The sequence below is a fragment of the Talaromyces rugulosus genome, chromosome VI (assembly GCF_013368755.1).
Source record: "Talaromyces rugulosus chromosome VI, complete sequence".
In the NCBI taxonomy this organism is placed as follows: Eukaryota; Fungi; Ascomycota; class Eurotiomycetes; order Eurotiales; family Trichocomaceae; genus Talaromyces; species Talaromyces rugulosus.
Window position 1 is genome coordinate 3,521,154 of NC_049566.1, and position 18,124 is coordinate 3,539,277.

Here is an 18,124-nt window from a genome sequence, read left to right on the forward strand (position 1 = left end):
TCTTCTGTTAGCAGAATACCCACCCCGATTCACATCTTGGTGACGAGTTGTTGAACCGATTGACATAAACAAACTAATAAATAGCTCTATTATAGGGTAATGACTATGCGTTAGCTTTCTACATCTAATATGATGTTGAGCCAGCCACTGACCCACTTTCTATACTGATCTGGGTAAGATAACTTGTAGATTAGATACTATCTTATTTACAAAATATATATATAATGCAGACATTTTCTAGATATCATAAAATATAAGTCTTAAAAGTATTTCCTATATTCTGTTCTCTCCATTTCACAGTAGATAATTCTACAATGCGGCTTTCTTTCGATTCTATCTACTTTAATTGATGGTCTAGACCGTGCGCTCTGTGTGATCAGGTCGATTAGTCCTATCTCTACAGAACTTAGCTAATGAACTGGACTTTAGTTCTTTTTAGATGTAATCACCACTCTAAGTCAATTAATAAAAAAAAAGATGATATTATTATACTAATCTAGTTAAATTAACTATTGATTAGCTAAAATAGCGTCTTATCTTGGCGTGTTATTATATTTTAACTTTTAAGACATGTATATCTATTTTTTATTATCTTTTCTCAAACTTCTCTCTTTCTTAACATACTTAAACTAGTATTGTGGCTTTCCTTAACATGCTTTTCTACCATCGTTTAATAATTATATAGACTGAAGCTGTATCTAACCAATTACTATGAATGGATTATGCTTTATATCTGTTTTATATTTAATTCTTAACCTAATTATGTTCCCACCCAGAGACCTTTTTATGATTTATAAACGCAACTATTTGGCTTGTAACAGAGCTCCTGGTCTTGAGGGAGGTCTCTATACAAACCCTTCTTTCCTAATTTAATATCCTTAGTTTTAGTATAAAATATCTGTAGAGTGACTGCTATCTCTACTATAGGTGTCTAGTTGGACGTAGTATTTCTAGTTATGTAAAGATCTATAAATAGCCTGTTATCTATCTTTTTAGACTATTATGTAGATATTTATTTATTCTTTAAAACTAACTCTTTTAAGTATAGAAATTATAAATATATATACTATTGTTTTTAATAGTATTCTTTTGTCTCTTGTTTTTATAAAGGCTTTGTATTATGTTTTCTCTTTAAAGAATGTCTTTGCTATTTTTATTTTGAAGTATTTGATATATCTGTATATTATTTATTATTATAATTTCTATAGGCTATAGACTTGTGCTAGCGTTTTTCTCTATTTTTGTTATTATGCTTCTAATCTTATCTGCTTACTCTTTGCTGTTTTATCAGTATCTGATATTATTTTATAAATGTCCGTCCTGGTGCAAGCATCAGCGTTTTTGGCTACACTTGACGCTGCTTTTACCAACGTTTTCACTAACCTACCTCCACCTTTCCCTGGCCGCTTTAAAGCCTCCACATTACCATATAGCCCTTGCCTTTTAACGCTATTCTTCTCAGGCCCAGTGTATCTGCTATAACCTCAAAATGCTAGTTAAGTCTGGTTATTTCAGTGTGATGCTACTTCCTAAAGAAGATGAGCGGCTCATTAGTGCAGTAAGACACTGACTAGAGCTTGCTTATATTTAGAGCTAATATAAGGCTCTAATGTCTAATTCTAGACTTTAGAAAACTGTATCACCTTAAAGCGAGTATATAAATTCTAGTTAAGTATAAATGTTTAAATAGATTTACATCTAACTAATTCCTGCAATAATGTTTTGCTTCTATTTAGTTCTCTATAAATACTTCCTCCTATCTATTTACCTCCTCTTTCCTGTTATATTATTTCTATCTAGTATGCTTTTCTGCTTTATCTATTATATTTTTCTATTTTTAGCGCGATATGGGTTATCAAAAGGCTTTTTACACTATTCTATTACAGTCTGGAGATTCTTATGAAAGTTTATTTTTAATTGATATTTGCATAAAAGACTTTCTATAACAAAAATATAATCAGTCTTTATTAGAGTCTTATCAGACAATACTTTACGTTAATACCACTATTAGACATATCAACTGAATAGAGACCTTATTTACTAAGTATATGATTCTTCTATTTTTTCTATTATAATAATTAATTTATAGAACTAGATACTATAATATCCTCTAGTTAGACCCTCACGAAACGCTGAGATAATGTAAAATTATTTAGCTTAAAAACTTCCTTTATTAAATACTAAAGGTCTATAATATCAAGAAAATAAATATAGTAATAATATACTAATAATAATTAAGTCAACTATATATTATATAGTAATATTCTTATATTAAACTGATAATTCTAAAATAAATTTTTATAGTACTATTCTTTATCTATTATAGAATATATTAAGTAATAATATAAAAACAGTTTATTTAAGATATCCTTATTAAAGAGTACAATCTTAATCTTAATAAATAAAAGCCTCAGCTATTAAAGGTAAAAAACTTTATTTAAGTAATCTAGTATTACTAGGCCTCTAATATTAATATCTTTCCTAATAAGCGACAATAAGTATAGATTATAGCAATTCTTCTTTTAGCTATATTTATTAGCTCGCAGCTAAATATATTACTTTAAATTATATATTATGATCTTCGCCTATATATAGAGAAAAATTATAAAACTAAGAAATATGAGCTAAAGTTAAGAGTAAAGCTAACTAAAACGAAGTCTAGTAAGAAATGACAGCGACTATAAGTCATATTAGGATATATTTATATATTAAATAGCTTATCATTATATAAAAGTAGAAAAATATATATATTTAATCTCAATAATAATCTAGTTTTTTATATTATTAGTTATATCAGCAGTCTTACCTTTGATAATAGGACTTTTAGCGTACCTAAACTAATTAGTTTAAAGAAGTTGTATATTCTCTAAGCTAGAAATAGCTAGGATCAAATAATTCTATAGAATAGAGATATATTAGATATATTTATCTTTCAATAAGTGATTAAAATACTATAGGGTATATATATCTTATCTTGTCTTAGTCTTATATATCGATAGTATTATAGATGGATAGTATGGCTTAATAAAGCCCTTAACTTTATAGATATTTTAACAACCTACTCTCTACAGTAAAATTTTAAGAATATCATCAATGGTAAGACACTAGCTATACCATAACTAATTTACCAGACTCTGAGATACTAATTAATGATAGATAATCCTAACTTGAACACAGCGGTTCGTAACTTAGTAATAGACTATACTATAGAATTAGAGATCTTTGAACAGAATTATCTTTCTTAATAAATATAATATAATATATAGAATACTTTCTAAAAGCGCAAAACAGACTATAAATCTATAAAAATAGCTAGTTATATCTAATAATTCTAAAATCCGAATTGCCCAAAAAAATTAATCTTAGAACAGAAATAAAAGATCTATCACAGTTATTAGGTATTAGAATTAATCTCTATTCAGGTCTATCTCTATACACAGATTAAAGAGATATTTAACATAGTCAAGATAACTAAAAAAGAGCCAATCTATTAAGACTATCAAACTGTGTAATAATAGCTTAACAATACTATCTAAACCACAGAACAAGCATTACTTAAATAAGTTCAGAAAGACTATAATACTATTACTCCTATACTAGCTATTCAGTAACAGTTGAATAACAAAATCATAGATAATAAAGATAATAATTTAGAAATTAAGATAGCTAAGATTTAACTAGTCAAATAATACCAGATTACAGAGATTGCACTATATAACCCATCTATATTTATAAATCACAAAGGTTTCTTTCTATATGTTAAGTTTATAATCAATATAACTATATTATATAAACGAAAAGAGCGACCATAGCTCTAAATATATTAACTATAGAAGGAATTATCCAGCAATATTGTATATAGTCTAACTCGCTCTATTAAACTAGAACCAGAAATCAAGTATAATCAGCTACTAATATATAGGAAATTTCAATATCTCTTCTGTTTAGCAGAGGGTCTTCCTCTAAAAGACTACCAATATAAAAAAATATATACTTTTTAGAAGTATATAGATCAATAACATCTTCAGAACTATAGCTCAGGTAATCTAATCCCATATCCTGATACTCACATATGCTCCAAGATCGTTCTAAACAGAAAGATAATGTTCAAAGTGCATTCCACAAAAGTGCATGGATTCATTTTATAGTGATTAATCCATATCTATCATTTTTCGATATTTAATGCACCTGAAAAAAGAATCAACTTGCATTGATTAGATATATCTTTTCCTTCATTCTTCCATTTCTGTGCAATCAGCGTGGTAACAAGTTTCAGAAACATACAGTTTCTTTGATTTAATCCAACAATTAACCGGTGATGTTTCTCATAAGGATCTTACTTAACTCGAAGGTTCTTCAGCAGGTGGCTCTTCGGCAGGTGGCTCTTCGGCAGGTGGTTCTTCGATATGAGACAGTGACCCTAACTTCTTTTTTTTTTTCTTATTCTTTCTTTTCTTTGCTTCTTATTTAGCTTCTCTTTGTCTCTCCAACTCCCTCAATTTTTCTATCTCTATCTTATTTTCGATCTAGTCACCCCCTTCTGAATATGGACAAATATTAGATCCTGATCGTGCGTCATCCGGAACCTAATTAAGCATGTTCGAGTGGTTATAAAAATAGCATGCACAGGTTCTACTAAGAGACTCAGAAGAATTTTGGGTATACTAGAAATAGTCACAACCAAAATTAGAGAAGTGGTTAAACAGTATTTCCCATTCAGACAGATCTGTATCTGGTAAATAGCACATTCTTAGACTATAAAGTTTGCAGAAGCATAAACAAAACAGCTTTCTAAGTACAGAGGCATCTGGCGTAGATGTGTAGATCCTTAATATTATCTCCAGGGTGATTGGCACTTCATCATTCGTCATGTGCTCGTATACTATATCGGAACTTTGATTTTGGATCTCTGCGCCACACCTGAAAGCCGCAGAGGATGGCCGCCGGGCGCCTTTCTCTGCGCCCACGCCTCCGTCGAGCTCCTCGAAAAAACACCTAGTTGTGGCCAGCATGTGGGGAGACGATACCTCGTGGCTTCACAAAAACCTGCCCGACTGGCAGAAGAAGGTGTATGTGGTGAACGATGGAACCGCCGATTTGACTGTTGTGAAGAACAAGGGCCGGGAGTCGATGGTGTACTTGACGTGCGTCTGATATGGAACCAATTTTGTGCGTGTGAATGTTGGCAGACTGACCCAAAACTAGTTACATTATTGACAACTACGACCATTTGCCGGACTACATGCTCTTCATCCACTCACAACGATACCAATGGCACAACGATGACCCGTACTAAGACGGCGTCAATATGATCAATCGATTCCAGATCCCCTACCTCGAAGAGGTCGGATACGTCAACCTGCGATGCGCCTGGGTCCTCGGTTGCCCGGAAGAAATCCACCCGATGACGGACAACGACATGGATGCCGTCCACGCCGGTCCATATTACATGAATGGTTTCAAGGAACTCTTTCCCGGAGTCGAGGTGCCGGATGCTGTCGGAGTCTCGTGCTGCGCGCAGTTTGGAGTGGCCAAGTGGAAGATCCTGGAGAGGCCAAAGAGTGACTACCAGCGCTACAAGAAGTGGCTGCTCAAGACGGACCTGGACGATGCTATGAGTGGCCGGATCATGGAATACTCGTGGCACAGTAAGTTCTCCACACGCATAAAAGCGAGGATAAAACGGGGAAAGCTAATGCTAGTAGTGATTTTTGGAATGGAACCAATCTATTGCCCCGATGCTGTAGAGTGCTACTGCAAAGTTTGGGGGTTATGCAACTTGGAGTGATCGCCTTGGGACTGCAAGAATCGATATATCCTGCCGCCCTTTTCCAACTTGCCAGAGGGATGGCCATATATAGGATGGGATGGACAACCACAGGATCCCCCCGCACGAGAAGTCCTAGAAGTTAATTTCTAGACTTTCAAAAAACTTTCGACAAGGCAGGAATTAGTTCCTGGTTGTAAAGGAATTTATTCCCGATTATAAACATGGTTGCATTGGTGGCGTTTTGCTTTTTTTGCTTTTATTTAGGTGTCTGGGCTTGGGAAAACATCGCTATTCGGGCAGGGCATTATTTGGTTGGGATATTAATCACGATATTTATCATATATAGTAATAGAATACACGGGAATTGCTAATAAATCACTTCAAAGCCAATACAGGTTCATACATCATGTATCTCTAGAGTGGATTAGGGACAAGACTAAAATGTTATAACCCGCATACAGCACAACATCATCGGCAAAGAAGCACTTTTTTCTAAGAACCCGAGCAAGTTCCGAAGTAATGCTGATGACCAAAAGTATGTTGTAGAATAATATTGACCGCGAACCTCGTATCGGTTTGCTAACATGATAATATGACCGTCCAGGTATCCAGGAGAGCGTCCGAGGCATAGTTAGTTGGATGAGCTGCTGCTTGACATTTCAAAAAGGCAGCCTCCAGCACTTGACATGAAATCTCTCAAAAGGAAATTTATCAAAAGAGGATATGATGATAAGAACGTGACAAATGTTGCAATAGCAAAGCTATTTAATATAGCATGTGAGCCTGAGCGAGACTCAAGTGAAATTTACCGTGAGTTGCTTAGGTCATTTGCTGCAGATAGACAGAAGGAATTACAAGGCCGCTACATAGTGATGTATCTCTACATGTATATAAATATCAACCAATGTTCTACATGTAGTTTTGCATATCAACTAATACATAAATATTGATGTTTAAAAAATGATATGCTACTCTAGATGAGCTGTGGTCTCTTTGGCAAACTGCTTCAGCCTCTCTGGGCGATTTATCTGAGTGCATAAAACACCAGTAGTCTCGTCATACTGATAAGCCAACAGAGCAAGTGCAGATGATTTCCAGATGGGGACATGCGCCTCCAGACAACTCCGAACAATCAGTGTAAAAGTAAACAAAAGGGCAGCCACCTCGAGGAATAGGGGTAGGATGAGCCACTCCCAGAGCACTGTCACATATATAACGGGATTCACCCTCTGCCCCTGTGCCAGCTGCATATTAGGTCCGTTGCGCACATAATCCGTCATGCTTGAGGTCATGGCCTTGAAGGTATTGGGCACGTCTGCCCCATCTAAAGCCTGGCCGGCGCCTGGGGTTGTCTGCGTTCGAGCGTTACCGGAAACGTAATTTGCCTGGAAAGAGCTTGATGTGAAGAAATTCGAGAGCGCCATCCAGTCCTGCCATGAGATGGTCAGAGCTGGGACTCCAGAAGTCTCAAACACAATGTCGCTCCCGGTAAGGCCCAAAGCATCAGAGTCATTCGTTACAACACGAGCTGATCCCTGATGAAGGTCAATCTGCCGGGGATTTCCCAACGAAAAGCTGCTACCTTGTGCCGTGATATTCGAATATTCAAACCCGGCGAGGCTGAGAGTACATTCCGTGATGTTCTCGCCCAGAGCTTCGTAGTTTCCATTGAACGAGGACATGTAAACGGCGAGTGTCAGGAAGTTGATCTGGGCGGTACCGACGTCTTCGAATTTGACGTCCTCGAGGTGTGACACGCTGTGGACTTGGAACGAAGTTACTGAATCGGTTTCAACGTCCTGTTTGCTCAATTGCACTCCTCCTGGAGTAGTCATGTTGCAGAGAGTGGCTGCCGTGTTTGTGGCATCCTTGCCGCACTTTTGACTTTCTAATGTTTGCATAGTAACGTTGCTGCAGTTACTGGAGAACCCTAGAGAGTAATATGGGCCATCCCAGACACAAGTACCGGCGCAGTTGACCTTTTGTCTCGTGTCTAAACCGTATAGGGCCTTGTATATAGCACCCTGCATCTGAAAATCCTGAGGGAAAGCTACAACATATTAATAAGAAATAAGTTACATTTGGGAGAGGCAAGAAGTACATACAGTCCAAGTAGCTGTTGGCACTTATCGTTGAGTTTCTGTTATATTCGTGGGCAAAGCCAAACGTCGAGTCCGGGTCGTCAACAGTGACGTTCCGTGTATTCAACTGGACAACTTGTTGTGTGAAAGGATCGATTCCTAAGGCTAGTACAGTGATGATTGCTCCGATGGTAGCAAAATTCCAAGCCACCTTGAAAATCAACCACACTGACCCAGATGAGCCTCTGCTTGCTTCGTCGAATATCTCCATGTTGTGTAGCCGCTGGGAACTCTTGAAGCAAAACCATTTGGCCTGGCCTATACAACTGCTCACTGCATAGAGCATAAACGCCTTGTTTCCAGTTGTCAGGACGGCAATCACAGCGTTCAAGGATATGTCATATGGCATGGATGAATTCCAGTCAGCCAATGGTCGCCCGCCATAATAAGCCAGCAGGACGACGATGGCGGTTTTGGTGAGCAGGCTACCAGCAACACTGGCGATCTCCCAGGACCACGCTGACACTGAGTTGACATTCTTCTCATGACCTTTGCCATGCTTTATAATCCGGGGTTGATGTGCGAATCTCCGCTCATCCATCTCTATCTGCTCGGCATGATTTTCGGGTGATGCAAGGCTCTGATATGCCATCACGTCTAGAATATAAGCACATTTAGAAAGAAAGAAAGAGCCCTGCTGATGTCCATAGCCAGGAGGTTATTTTACAGGGAAAAAATAAGATGAAACTGAAAATAACACTACAAGGCTGCAACAACATTAGGCTGTCTAGTACTACGCCACGTCACATGGCACATGGTAGCTAGTGCATATGATATGTATAGCCGCCTATTAAATGTTTTTCTTGGCCATGTCGCTACTTAAATATTCTGTTATGTGGGGAGCTGAAAATAATATTTGAACATGATTGGTTAGTGGCTTTTGCCAAGTTATTTAATACGTTATAAGTTGATCCTGCTAAAATTACATCCCGTTGGCACCATGATACCGAGTGCCATAATAATAATAGGACATTGGGTCGTAAGTAACTGGTTGGTGGGCAACTCATGATCTGATGGTAAAACTCCGCAAAACTCAATGTCAAACCCGGGGTATCCTGGGGGATATAAAACTGGTTTTCAGAAAAATAATACACATTCTCGGCATTTTCTCGGGAGTGTTTCGGAGAGAATCGGGTATTGGGTAGACAACAAAAATAGTCCTTGTTATCGGCGCTTTGTCATTGGTTTGGGATGAGCAAAGGAATATCTATCATGGCTCTAGCTTGAAAGACTTTTGTTGAAGAGAAGCTTGGCTCAAGGTTTGCGAAGCCGAAGTCTGAACTCTAGAGCCGCCGAAATATATCCGAAGAATATTATATAATTATTTAATAATATTTATTTTTGAAATGCCTATTCTAATATTAAAAATTTTTAAATAAAAAACTTAGATATGAAGAACAAGAGGACAAAGATGAAACCCCTCTTGAACACGCACACATGCAAGCATGGATACGTGGACCACAGCAAGTGGAGCCTTCAAACATCCTGGGAGTGCGATAGGTCGATGTGAATATACCAAAATGTACTATAAAAAGAAATTATCAGCAACCAATTAGGAACTGATTCAGCGGTTTTGTAATGCGGGCCAGAACGGGTGCACACACCCACCGTGCGCGATAAGTCATAGCGGAGCTCAGGGGCCACCAAACCCTCGTTGGAGATCTCCAAGCACCCTAGGTTTTAGAACCTTCTAGAGTATTTACATAAGCCTATTAGTCTAGAATAAAAAAGCAGCCCGCCGTCTTACCTTTATTGGATACAGATCTGGCCCTATATCGGGTATCACTAAGATTTAGGTTAAAAATCTATCTCTTGTACTAAACTCTAATTTCTTTTGTTTCAGTTAGTATTTTCTAAGATAGGAGTACTGTATTTCTTGAATATAAATTAATATTTACAAACCTTGTATCATATGTTGACCTAGATTTAATTTATGTTTCTTGTATGTTGGTGCCTTTGGTGGAGAAATAGACTCAAGTTCTTAACAGCTTTATTCGTCTCTCTCCTAAAGCAGAATCTTTAGTCTTAATAGCCTTCTATCTATGCTCGATCTTAGAGGATTATATATATTATAATCACAACAAAGTTCACCAGTGTGAGGATATTATATAGAGAGCAGGCAAGAGTTGGATTCGATAGTAAAGCTATGGTTCGCTAGGTAGTCAAACTGATTGCTGACCTTTAGCAACCCCTGTGCGAAGGTCAGAATATATATATTACTTCATTAGTGGCTTAGCAACTCTCTATGAGGCTAGTGTAGCAAGATGCGGCATCTGGTGCGTCTTGAAGATCTTATAGTCTCATATTACTCTCTCTTTTCTTAGAAACTGCGCCAGTGTTCTTTATACAGGTTCTTATAGAAGATGTAAATAAGCTTAGGCGTCATTATTACAGGGACCAGCGTGTATAGTATATAGACCCATCTATACGTGTTGTTGATATATTGTTTATAGATTAGGCTATTATTTATTTCTTCTTTTTTACTATTAAATAGTCTATTATGTTGCTGCTGACTCTATACTTATCCTCTTTATTCTCTCATTCATTTATACTGTCTAAATATAAGTAATATGTCCTTTACTGGTTATCTTATATTAATTATAATACCTATTTAAATATTTACTCAGTTTATTGTTTACTGACGGTTTATAGAATAGCTCTAAAAAAGAAGATTTCCTACTACTTCTTAGCTACTTTACTAATTATCTTATCCTCTAGCAGGGATATCTCTGTGTTAAGCTGTATCTAGCTAATATATACTGCTGGTAGTGTGGCTACTAGTATATTACAGTCTGCAATATAAAAGAAATTATTGAAAAAGTCATCCTTGAAAAAAGACAAGTCCACTATTACTTTTCTCTCTATAAAGAAATGTGTACGCTCTTCTTTCTCTGTTAATACTAATAAAGACAACATTAAGGATGAAGATAATGATGATGATAAAGATAATAAAGCTGATACTACACCACTCAGCATATCAACTCCCTCGCCTTATCACAGACTTCGTGCGCGTTTCTTAGAGATGTATTTCCTGCCTTACCAGCGGTATCTACAGTTATTAGACTGCAACCTTAACCTGGAGTACCCTAGCCCTAGTAATAAACCCTACCCCCAATACAAGGGGTTAAAAAAGTCTGTAGCTAAATATTATCTAATAAATTCTTCTTTCATCTATATATTTCTATAGGTATTAATATTTACTAGATTTCTATAGAGCAGCTCAACTAGGCTGCTGTAATTATAGAATTAGTAGCAACCCATACTGCTAATTAAAAGGATACCATTAAGGCATTAGACATAATAATACATTATCAGTCTGATCCTTATTCAGCTAAGCCCCTAATTAATATAGATAATTCTGCTTCTGCTATGACGACGCAGAGTAATTCACCTGCCGTTATAACAGTAGATTTCCTAGCTGCTGCCTAGCAGTCCATAAACTAATACCCTACCCCCTTCAGCAGCCCTATATTAGGTATTACTATCCTGTATAGGCTGACTATATCACCCTATATACAGTATAGATTACCCGTCTCTAATTACAAGGAACCCTTTAATGGTTATAGCGCTAGATTTAATTCTGAACTCGCGTGTCTACTGGCTAGAGTGCATAAGATAACTTACACTCTTAGTAACTATCTCCACTATTAGAAGTATATCTAAAAAATTCTTTCTTATATAGCAATGCCGCAGCTTTCAGACCTAAATTAAAATGTGTTTGCTTACTCTTCAGAGCTTTTTATGAATATCCTAGTATTCTAATGTAATGCCCTGTAGGGTTTATATTTAGATATCCCTGGGTAGTTCAGGTTCATTTTGTTCTTTGTCTTTTTTGTGCAGTATACGCGGCCTTTAGGCTTTTAATAGAAAGTCTCTTTCATTCCTCTTCTCTTTAGTTCACTGGTGTAGTTCTAATATAGTTTATCCTTCAGCTTTCTTTTGCAGATAGATATCAAAGACTTCGGTTTCTCTGACAGTTTCTTCTGATTCCCAGGTGGCTTCCTCAATCGGCCATTCTTTCTATTGGACTATATATTCTATTCCCCTGCCTCTCTTCCGGTCCTAAACTATTCCTTAAATAGTATACTTAGATTCGCCATCTACTAGTACTGGTCCTGGGGAAGTATAGTTTCTAGCATTGATATAATACAGCTTCAGTAGAGAGACATGAAAAACTGGATAGATTTCTCTATATCTTGGAGTAAGGTCAAGTTTATATATGTTTGACCCCCATATATCTACTATTCAGAATAAGTCTAGATATCTATCAGCTAGTTTTTCATTATATTGGAGCAAAGCTATATTCTTTGCTCAAAGTATGACTTGTTCTCCGATTTTGAATTCCTAATAGATCTTTCTCTAGTTATAGTACTTTGCTTGTGCTTCTTTAGCTTCTTCTAAGCGTTCCCGAATGTTTGCCTATTTAGTACGGAGCTCTTCTATTCAATTTATAACACGTGGCTCTTAATTCTTCGGACTTAAGGGAGCGTCCTTGGGAACATCTATTCTCAGGTCTCTCTGGAATCCCATAAGGGTTTCTATTAGAGATTGCCCTGTGATACTATGCCAACTATTGTTGTACATATTCTGCGCCAGTAAGATCCACCGTAGCTAGTCTATCTACTCATAGTTCGCGTAGCATCAGAGGAAGTGTTCCACCATCTGATTCTGGTGCTCCGTCTATCCATCCATTTATAGATGGGCTGTCGTTAATAGTTTCCAGGTTATCTCTAGATAGAAGTATATAGTTTACTAGAATTCGCTGGTGAACAGCTTATCCCGATCTAAGACAATATACTGCAGGAAGGTAATCTACTATACTAAATTCTCTAGGAGTAGCTTCGCTAATTCTTTGGCTAATAACACTTTCTGCGTCAGCAAGTAGATAGTGTATTTTAAGAATAGGTCGATAATGACTAGTATAATGTCAATCATCACTCTCTATTATCCCACAGGTGGTAATCTTGTTATAAAGTCTATAGTTACTGTTTTAAATAGTTCCAATAGAACTGGCAACAGCTTAAGTAGCCTATACTGCCAATACCTGTGTATCTTAATCTATTAATAGATAAAATAGATTCAGATATAGTAATCTATATCGGCTTCTAATACTAGCCAATAGTATTTCCAATGGATAGCTACTACAATACAGGCTTTTCTAAAATAGCCTCCCTGCGTATCGTCATGGTTATTTTTTATGATTTCTGACTATAAAGCCTTATTAGATGGTATATATACGGCCCCCTTATATTAGAGAAAATTACGCTCCCTAATACTCTATATTGAATCCTCAGCCTGTTCTATACAGAGTTCTTTCGACTTCTTCTATATAAAGGCGTCCTCTTGTTGATATATTTAAAGGAGACTCTCTATGTCAGATTTCATTTTTAAATAGGTCGTTTTAGTTCTTATAGCTTCAGTCACTAGGGACTATGGCATTAGGAGTTCTAGACTCCTTGTATCATCAGCAGTGATATTCTTATCTGTAGGGGTATTTCCCTTTTTAGACCTACAGGCATTTTCTTTGTCAATAATAAAAGATATCCTCTAAGCTTTTTGTATTTATGCCAGTATATTCATAGATAATTCTTAGTTATATAGAAAGATTAGATTTTATTCTTGTTTCTTAAAGTAATCTTTTTATAGCTTTTTCTGCAGGGTCAAGAGCGTTATTATGTCTTCTTTAATATTATCTATATAGTCTAGACGACAACTTAGTATATCTATAGGGTTCTTTGAACCTAGGTAGTATTCTATATTAAAATCAAATACTAATAGATATTCTATTTATTGGGCCTGACGCCTGTTAAGTTCCTTAATAATAGTAAAATACTATAGATTATTATAATCTATTAGGACTTTAATTATATATTAGCTATCTTCTAAATATTATTATTAGTATTTAAAAGCTTCTATTATTGTTAAAAGTTTTAAATTATATATTTTATAGCACACCTTTGGTCTCTTAAGCTTCTAAGATCAGAAAGCTATCAGATACTATTGGAAATCCTTAAACAGCTAAGTGATTATTATTTCTAGGGCTTCGCTTGAAGCATCTATTTCTATATGAATTAGGAGTGCTAGATTATAATATCTTAGCATAGATTTGCACTAAAACGCTTACTTTAAGTTTAAGAAGGATTCTCTAGCTTTTAAGATTATATTAAATTCTTAGATGGCGCTGTTCTTTTAGCTATTACACTTTGTTCTCTCTATAGAATCTTTAATTATCTTGGATAGTGGCGCTAATATGTGCGAGAACTGATGTATGAAATTATAATAGAAATTTGTAAATCTTAAGAATAATTAGACCTCTTTAACTATCTATGGTTTAGGCCATTCTGTAATGATATAAATCTGGTCTAGGTCTATCATTATTTTTTGTGAGTTTATAATGAATTTAAGATATTCTATGGTATTTACTCCAAAGCTATACTTATTTTATTTGTAGTATAAGCTATAACTTTTTAATTAGCTTATAACTTTCTATATTTGGGCTTTATGTACCTGCAGGTTGGCTGAATATATAACTATATTATTTAGATATACTATTATATAGGTGTCTAATAGGTTTGATATTGTCTTATTGACATATGCCTAGAATGTGGCTGATGTATTTGTAAGGCTAAATAGTATCATTTGGTATTTAAAGTGGCTATAATGGGTTCAGAAAGCGGTCTTCCACTCGTCTCTTATTTAGATTCTAATATAATGGTATATATCTTTCAGATCTAGTTTAATAAAATACTTTACACCAGCAAAATGGTTCAATGTCTTTTAGATTAGGAGAATTAAATAATAGTTCTTTACTGTGATTATATTAAGTCCTTAATAGTCTATACATAGTCAGAGCTCACCATTTTTTTTTAGTATGAAAAGGATAAAGACTTCTATTAGGCTTTTAGATAGTTTAATCTAATTTTTTTTCTATATTTTACTTAGATAGTTTTTTAGGACCTCACATTCGGTTTCTGTGAGCCTATATATAGGTTTGTAAAGAGGAGCTGTTCCTAGTTCTAAGTCTATAGTATAGTTATGCTCTATATATTTAGATAGTATACTAACAGCTCTCTCTAAGAATATATCTGTATAGTCAGATAGATAATCTAGTAGTTAAAGCTTATCTATTCTAGATATCTCTATATCTGATAGTACTTCTTAAATACATATCCTATTATCTTCTTATAGAATATAAGTGGTATATAAGTGTAAACCTAATTCTGGTGTATCTTAGGGATCTATCTAGTATACCATACACCTAGCTACCAGGCTTTTATATACTTTATAGAGAGACATAGTCTCTATTTCTTTAGCCAACATATAGTCCCAGTATCTAAACCGCCCTGCGACCCAATCTATATCAAGATTTATTTTTTTTAACTAGGGCATACCGAGGATTATATTATATCCATTGATATTCATTATATAAAGAGGGTGCCCGCTCATTTAGGTCAGCCCCTTAAAATCTATAACTTTTATATCTATATAATATTACCTGTATGTTCGGACAACTCGCCTATTAATAGCTTTTACTAGCCTAGAGACTTTTTCAGTAGTCTTAATAAATTTCTTAACAAGTTTTTGACTTACAAAATTGCCCTGGGCATTACTATCAATAAGGGTCCACATCTTCACAATTCCTAGTAGCTTAGGGAGTTCTGTTTTTATTATCAACAGTTACTCTTCCCTTATATCCCCTTTATAGGCTATTCCTAGCGCAGCCACTACATGCAAGCACCAGGGTCCTAGTTTTTTAATAGTTTAGACATCTTTCGCGCTTCATCAAACCCCTTTTTATAGTATTCCCTTTCCCAGTATTCTACCTTGCCACAATAGTTATAGATAGACCTAGTCTAATCCTCTTTAGACTTCCTACATTTCTTTCCCTTTAGGTTTCTATTACTACTTCTATCTGTAATGGCCTCATCTCTTTAGAAGAACTGGTTATCTTTCTTATATTTATCTATAGGGGATCTCGCTCTAGTATAGTGATGGTTTAGGGCTACCCGGTATTTGTTACCGCTGCTGCTGTGATTATTCTGTCATCAGGAATTTCTTGTTTTTTAATGTTTAGGTATAGTATCTTTCAGCTTCTACAGGAATTGTATAGTGTCTTTGTATATTTAGGGTTTCTCTAGATACTTCTGCGACTTATCTTAGATAGACTGTAGGATCTTTATTATAAAAAGCTTTATACGCTGTTTCTTACTATACTATATATCTATCTAGTCTTTAAGGATTTATAGGTAGTGAATAAATTTCTATACTAATTAATTTTCCAACTGCCTAGCATCATTATGATCTTGTGTGGTAGCAATATGAAGGAGCTTAGGATTATGAAATAGTTGCTACAGATACACTTTAAAATCTTTCTAAGTGATAGATTCTAGTTCCTTCTTCTTCTAGTATATATTGAAGTTAAGAAATTGCTTAGAGCTTAGGTTGTCTGAAGCTTTGCCAACTTTATGATATAGATATTAGCTATACCACTCTGGATATCTATTGAACCATGATTCTGTATGTTCTATGAATGTCTTGAGTTTAGTCAGAGATTTTCTATTGTAGAGATTCTTTATTTTGAATCTTGAGGGGCGTTTCTCCGTAGGAATTATATCGGTTCAGAATCTCTTTTCTCTATAAGCACTGCTGTCAGAGGTTCTAGTGTCTTAGTTCTCATACACCAGTACACCACATAGCTGTGCTTGGATTTATAGAATCTACTATTTTAGGTTCGTGATATAAAGCTCTTGATCTAGCTAGGTTTTTATAGCTTTAAATTTTTTTATTAACATATCCTCTAGTTTCTATTCCAAAAGTAGCCATACTATCCCTAGATCCAGGTCTTCACTAGTGAAATGATTCTCTTCCAGTTCTACCACTAGTTCTTCCCTATTACTATATCCATTCAGTGTTTCCAACATACTAGGTTGGATTTCTGCTGCTAGTACAGAACGTTCAATATTATTAGTAGGAATAGGGGTGTTCCTGGTAATAACTATAATTCTAACACTTGCTAGCCCTCTTCCCAAAGGTAAAGAGCAATTAGAATATAAAAATATTATATAGAGAGCAGGCAAGAGTTAGATTCGATAGTAAAGCTATAGTTCGCTAGGTAGTTAAACTGATTGCTGACCTTCAGCAACCTCTATACGAAGATTAGAATATATATGCCGCTTCATTAGTGGCTTAGCAACCCTCTGTGAGGCTAGTATAGCAAGATGCGGCATCTGGTGCGTCCCGAAGGTCTCACAGCCTCACAACCAGTCGCAAATGCGGTTGCTTAATAAGGTAAAACTAGTATTTATAGAATAAAATTTACAGAAATAGCAGTCATATTATATAAACAATAGAGAAATTAAATGGATAATACAATTTTCCTATGATATAAGTATATATAGAATAGCTATACTAGGTGATAGATTAGATTAGATAGTTTGAAATATATAGTGATCATTCTTAGAATAAACATCAAATCAGATGGTTTCTCTTAATCTAAATTTCTTTTTATAAGGATTCTTATAGACTGATAAGCTTTCTGAAAATTCTTTCTTAGATATAGCCCTACATAAGAAAAGAAACATAAGAGTTAGATCAATAAAATTATATTGTAAAATTAGTCTTATTATTATCTATCTATAATTTATAGCTATTTAAAAGATCTATTATACAGTATCTCTCTATATAATAATATTATTATATACTATTCCTTCTTATATTCTCTATATTTATATAAAAGAATCAATATATATTAGAATAAAAATTAAGAATCTACTCCTATTTATATAACTGTCTTAGAAGATTACTTCTATTTAATAATGACATTTCACAGCGGGCAGCTATCATATTCATACTAACACAGCCTTCCCTAGATTATAAGATTCTATATATCTCAACCTCATTTTAAGTGGTATTATATTTTAAACTATTAATTTAATCCATCATTATAAAATTTATAAATTTCGCAAAAGCCAATCTCTAGATAGTTACTACCAAACCTGTAGAAGATCTATTACTTTAATCTGGTTCTATATTGACTTTAGAATTACAAATAATGCATTTGATCCTTTAATAGTCGCGCTATAGAAACTTTTTTCCTTATCTATTAGTTACTTCTTTACATTCACTACAAAAAATTTTCTCTACTTAAAACCCTGAACGATCTCCTCCAGTAGTATTATGTTCAATAAATTCACTAGCAGAATATCCTTTTTTC

General features: G+C 34.9%; 2 protein-coding genes across 2 annotated transcripts, besides 2 other annotated features; one reads left to right on the forward strand and one right to left on the reverse strand.

Annotated features, from left to right (window-relative positions):
• Window positions 1-5,308: 5,308 nt before the first annotated feature.
• TRUGW13939_11540 (uncharacterized protein) lies at window positions 5,309-5,788 on the forward strand (the record flags this gene model as incomplete). The annotated part of the gene is made up of 2 exons (XM_035494647.1): window positions 5,309-5,648; window positions 5,706-5,788. 2 exons carry the CDS (start codon window positions 5,309-5,311, stop codon window positions 5,786-5,788), a joined length of 423 nt encoding a protein of 140 aa, XP_035350540.1.
• Window positions 5,789-6,738: 950 nt separating this feature from the next.
• On the reverse strand, window positions 6,739-8,503 carry TRUGW13939_11541 (uncharacterized protein; the record flags this gene model as incomplete). Its single annotated transcript, XM_035494648.1, has 2 exons — window positions 6,739-7,820; window positions 7,876-8,503. The coding sequence occupies 2 exons, from the start codon at window positions 8,501-8,503 to the stop codon at window positions 6,739-6,741; spliced, it is 1,710 nt and encodes a 569-aa protein (XP_035350541.1).
• Window positions 8,504-15,440: 6,937 nt separating this feature from the next.
• Window positions 15,441-15,443: a sequence feature (Short protein (TRUGW13939_11542, QKX64368.1) was converted to a misc_feature.).
• A 58-nt stretch (window positions 15,444-15,501) lies between these two features.
• Window positions 15,502-15,540: a sequence feature (Short protein (TRUGW13939_11542, QKX64368.1) was converted to a misc_feature.).
• Window positions 15,541-18,124: the final 2,584 nt, after the last annotated feature.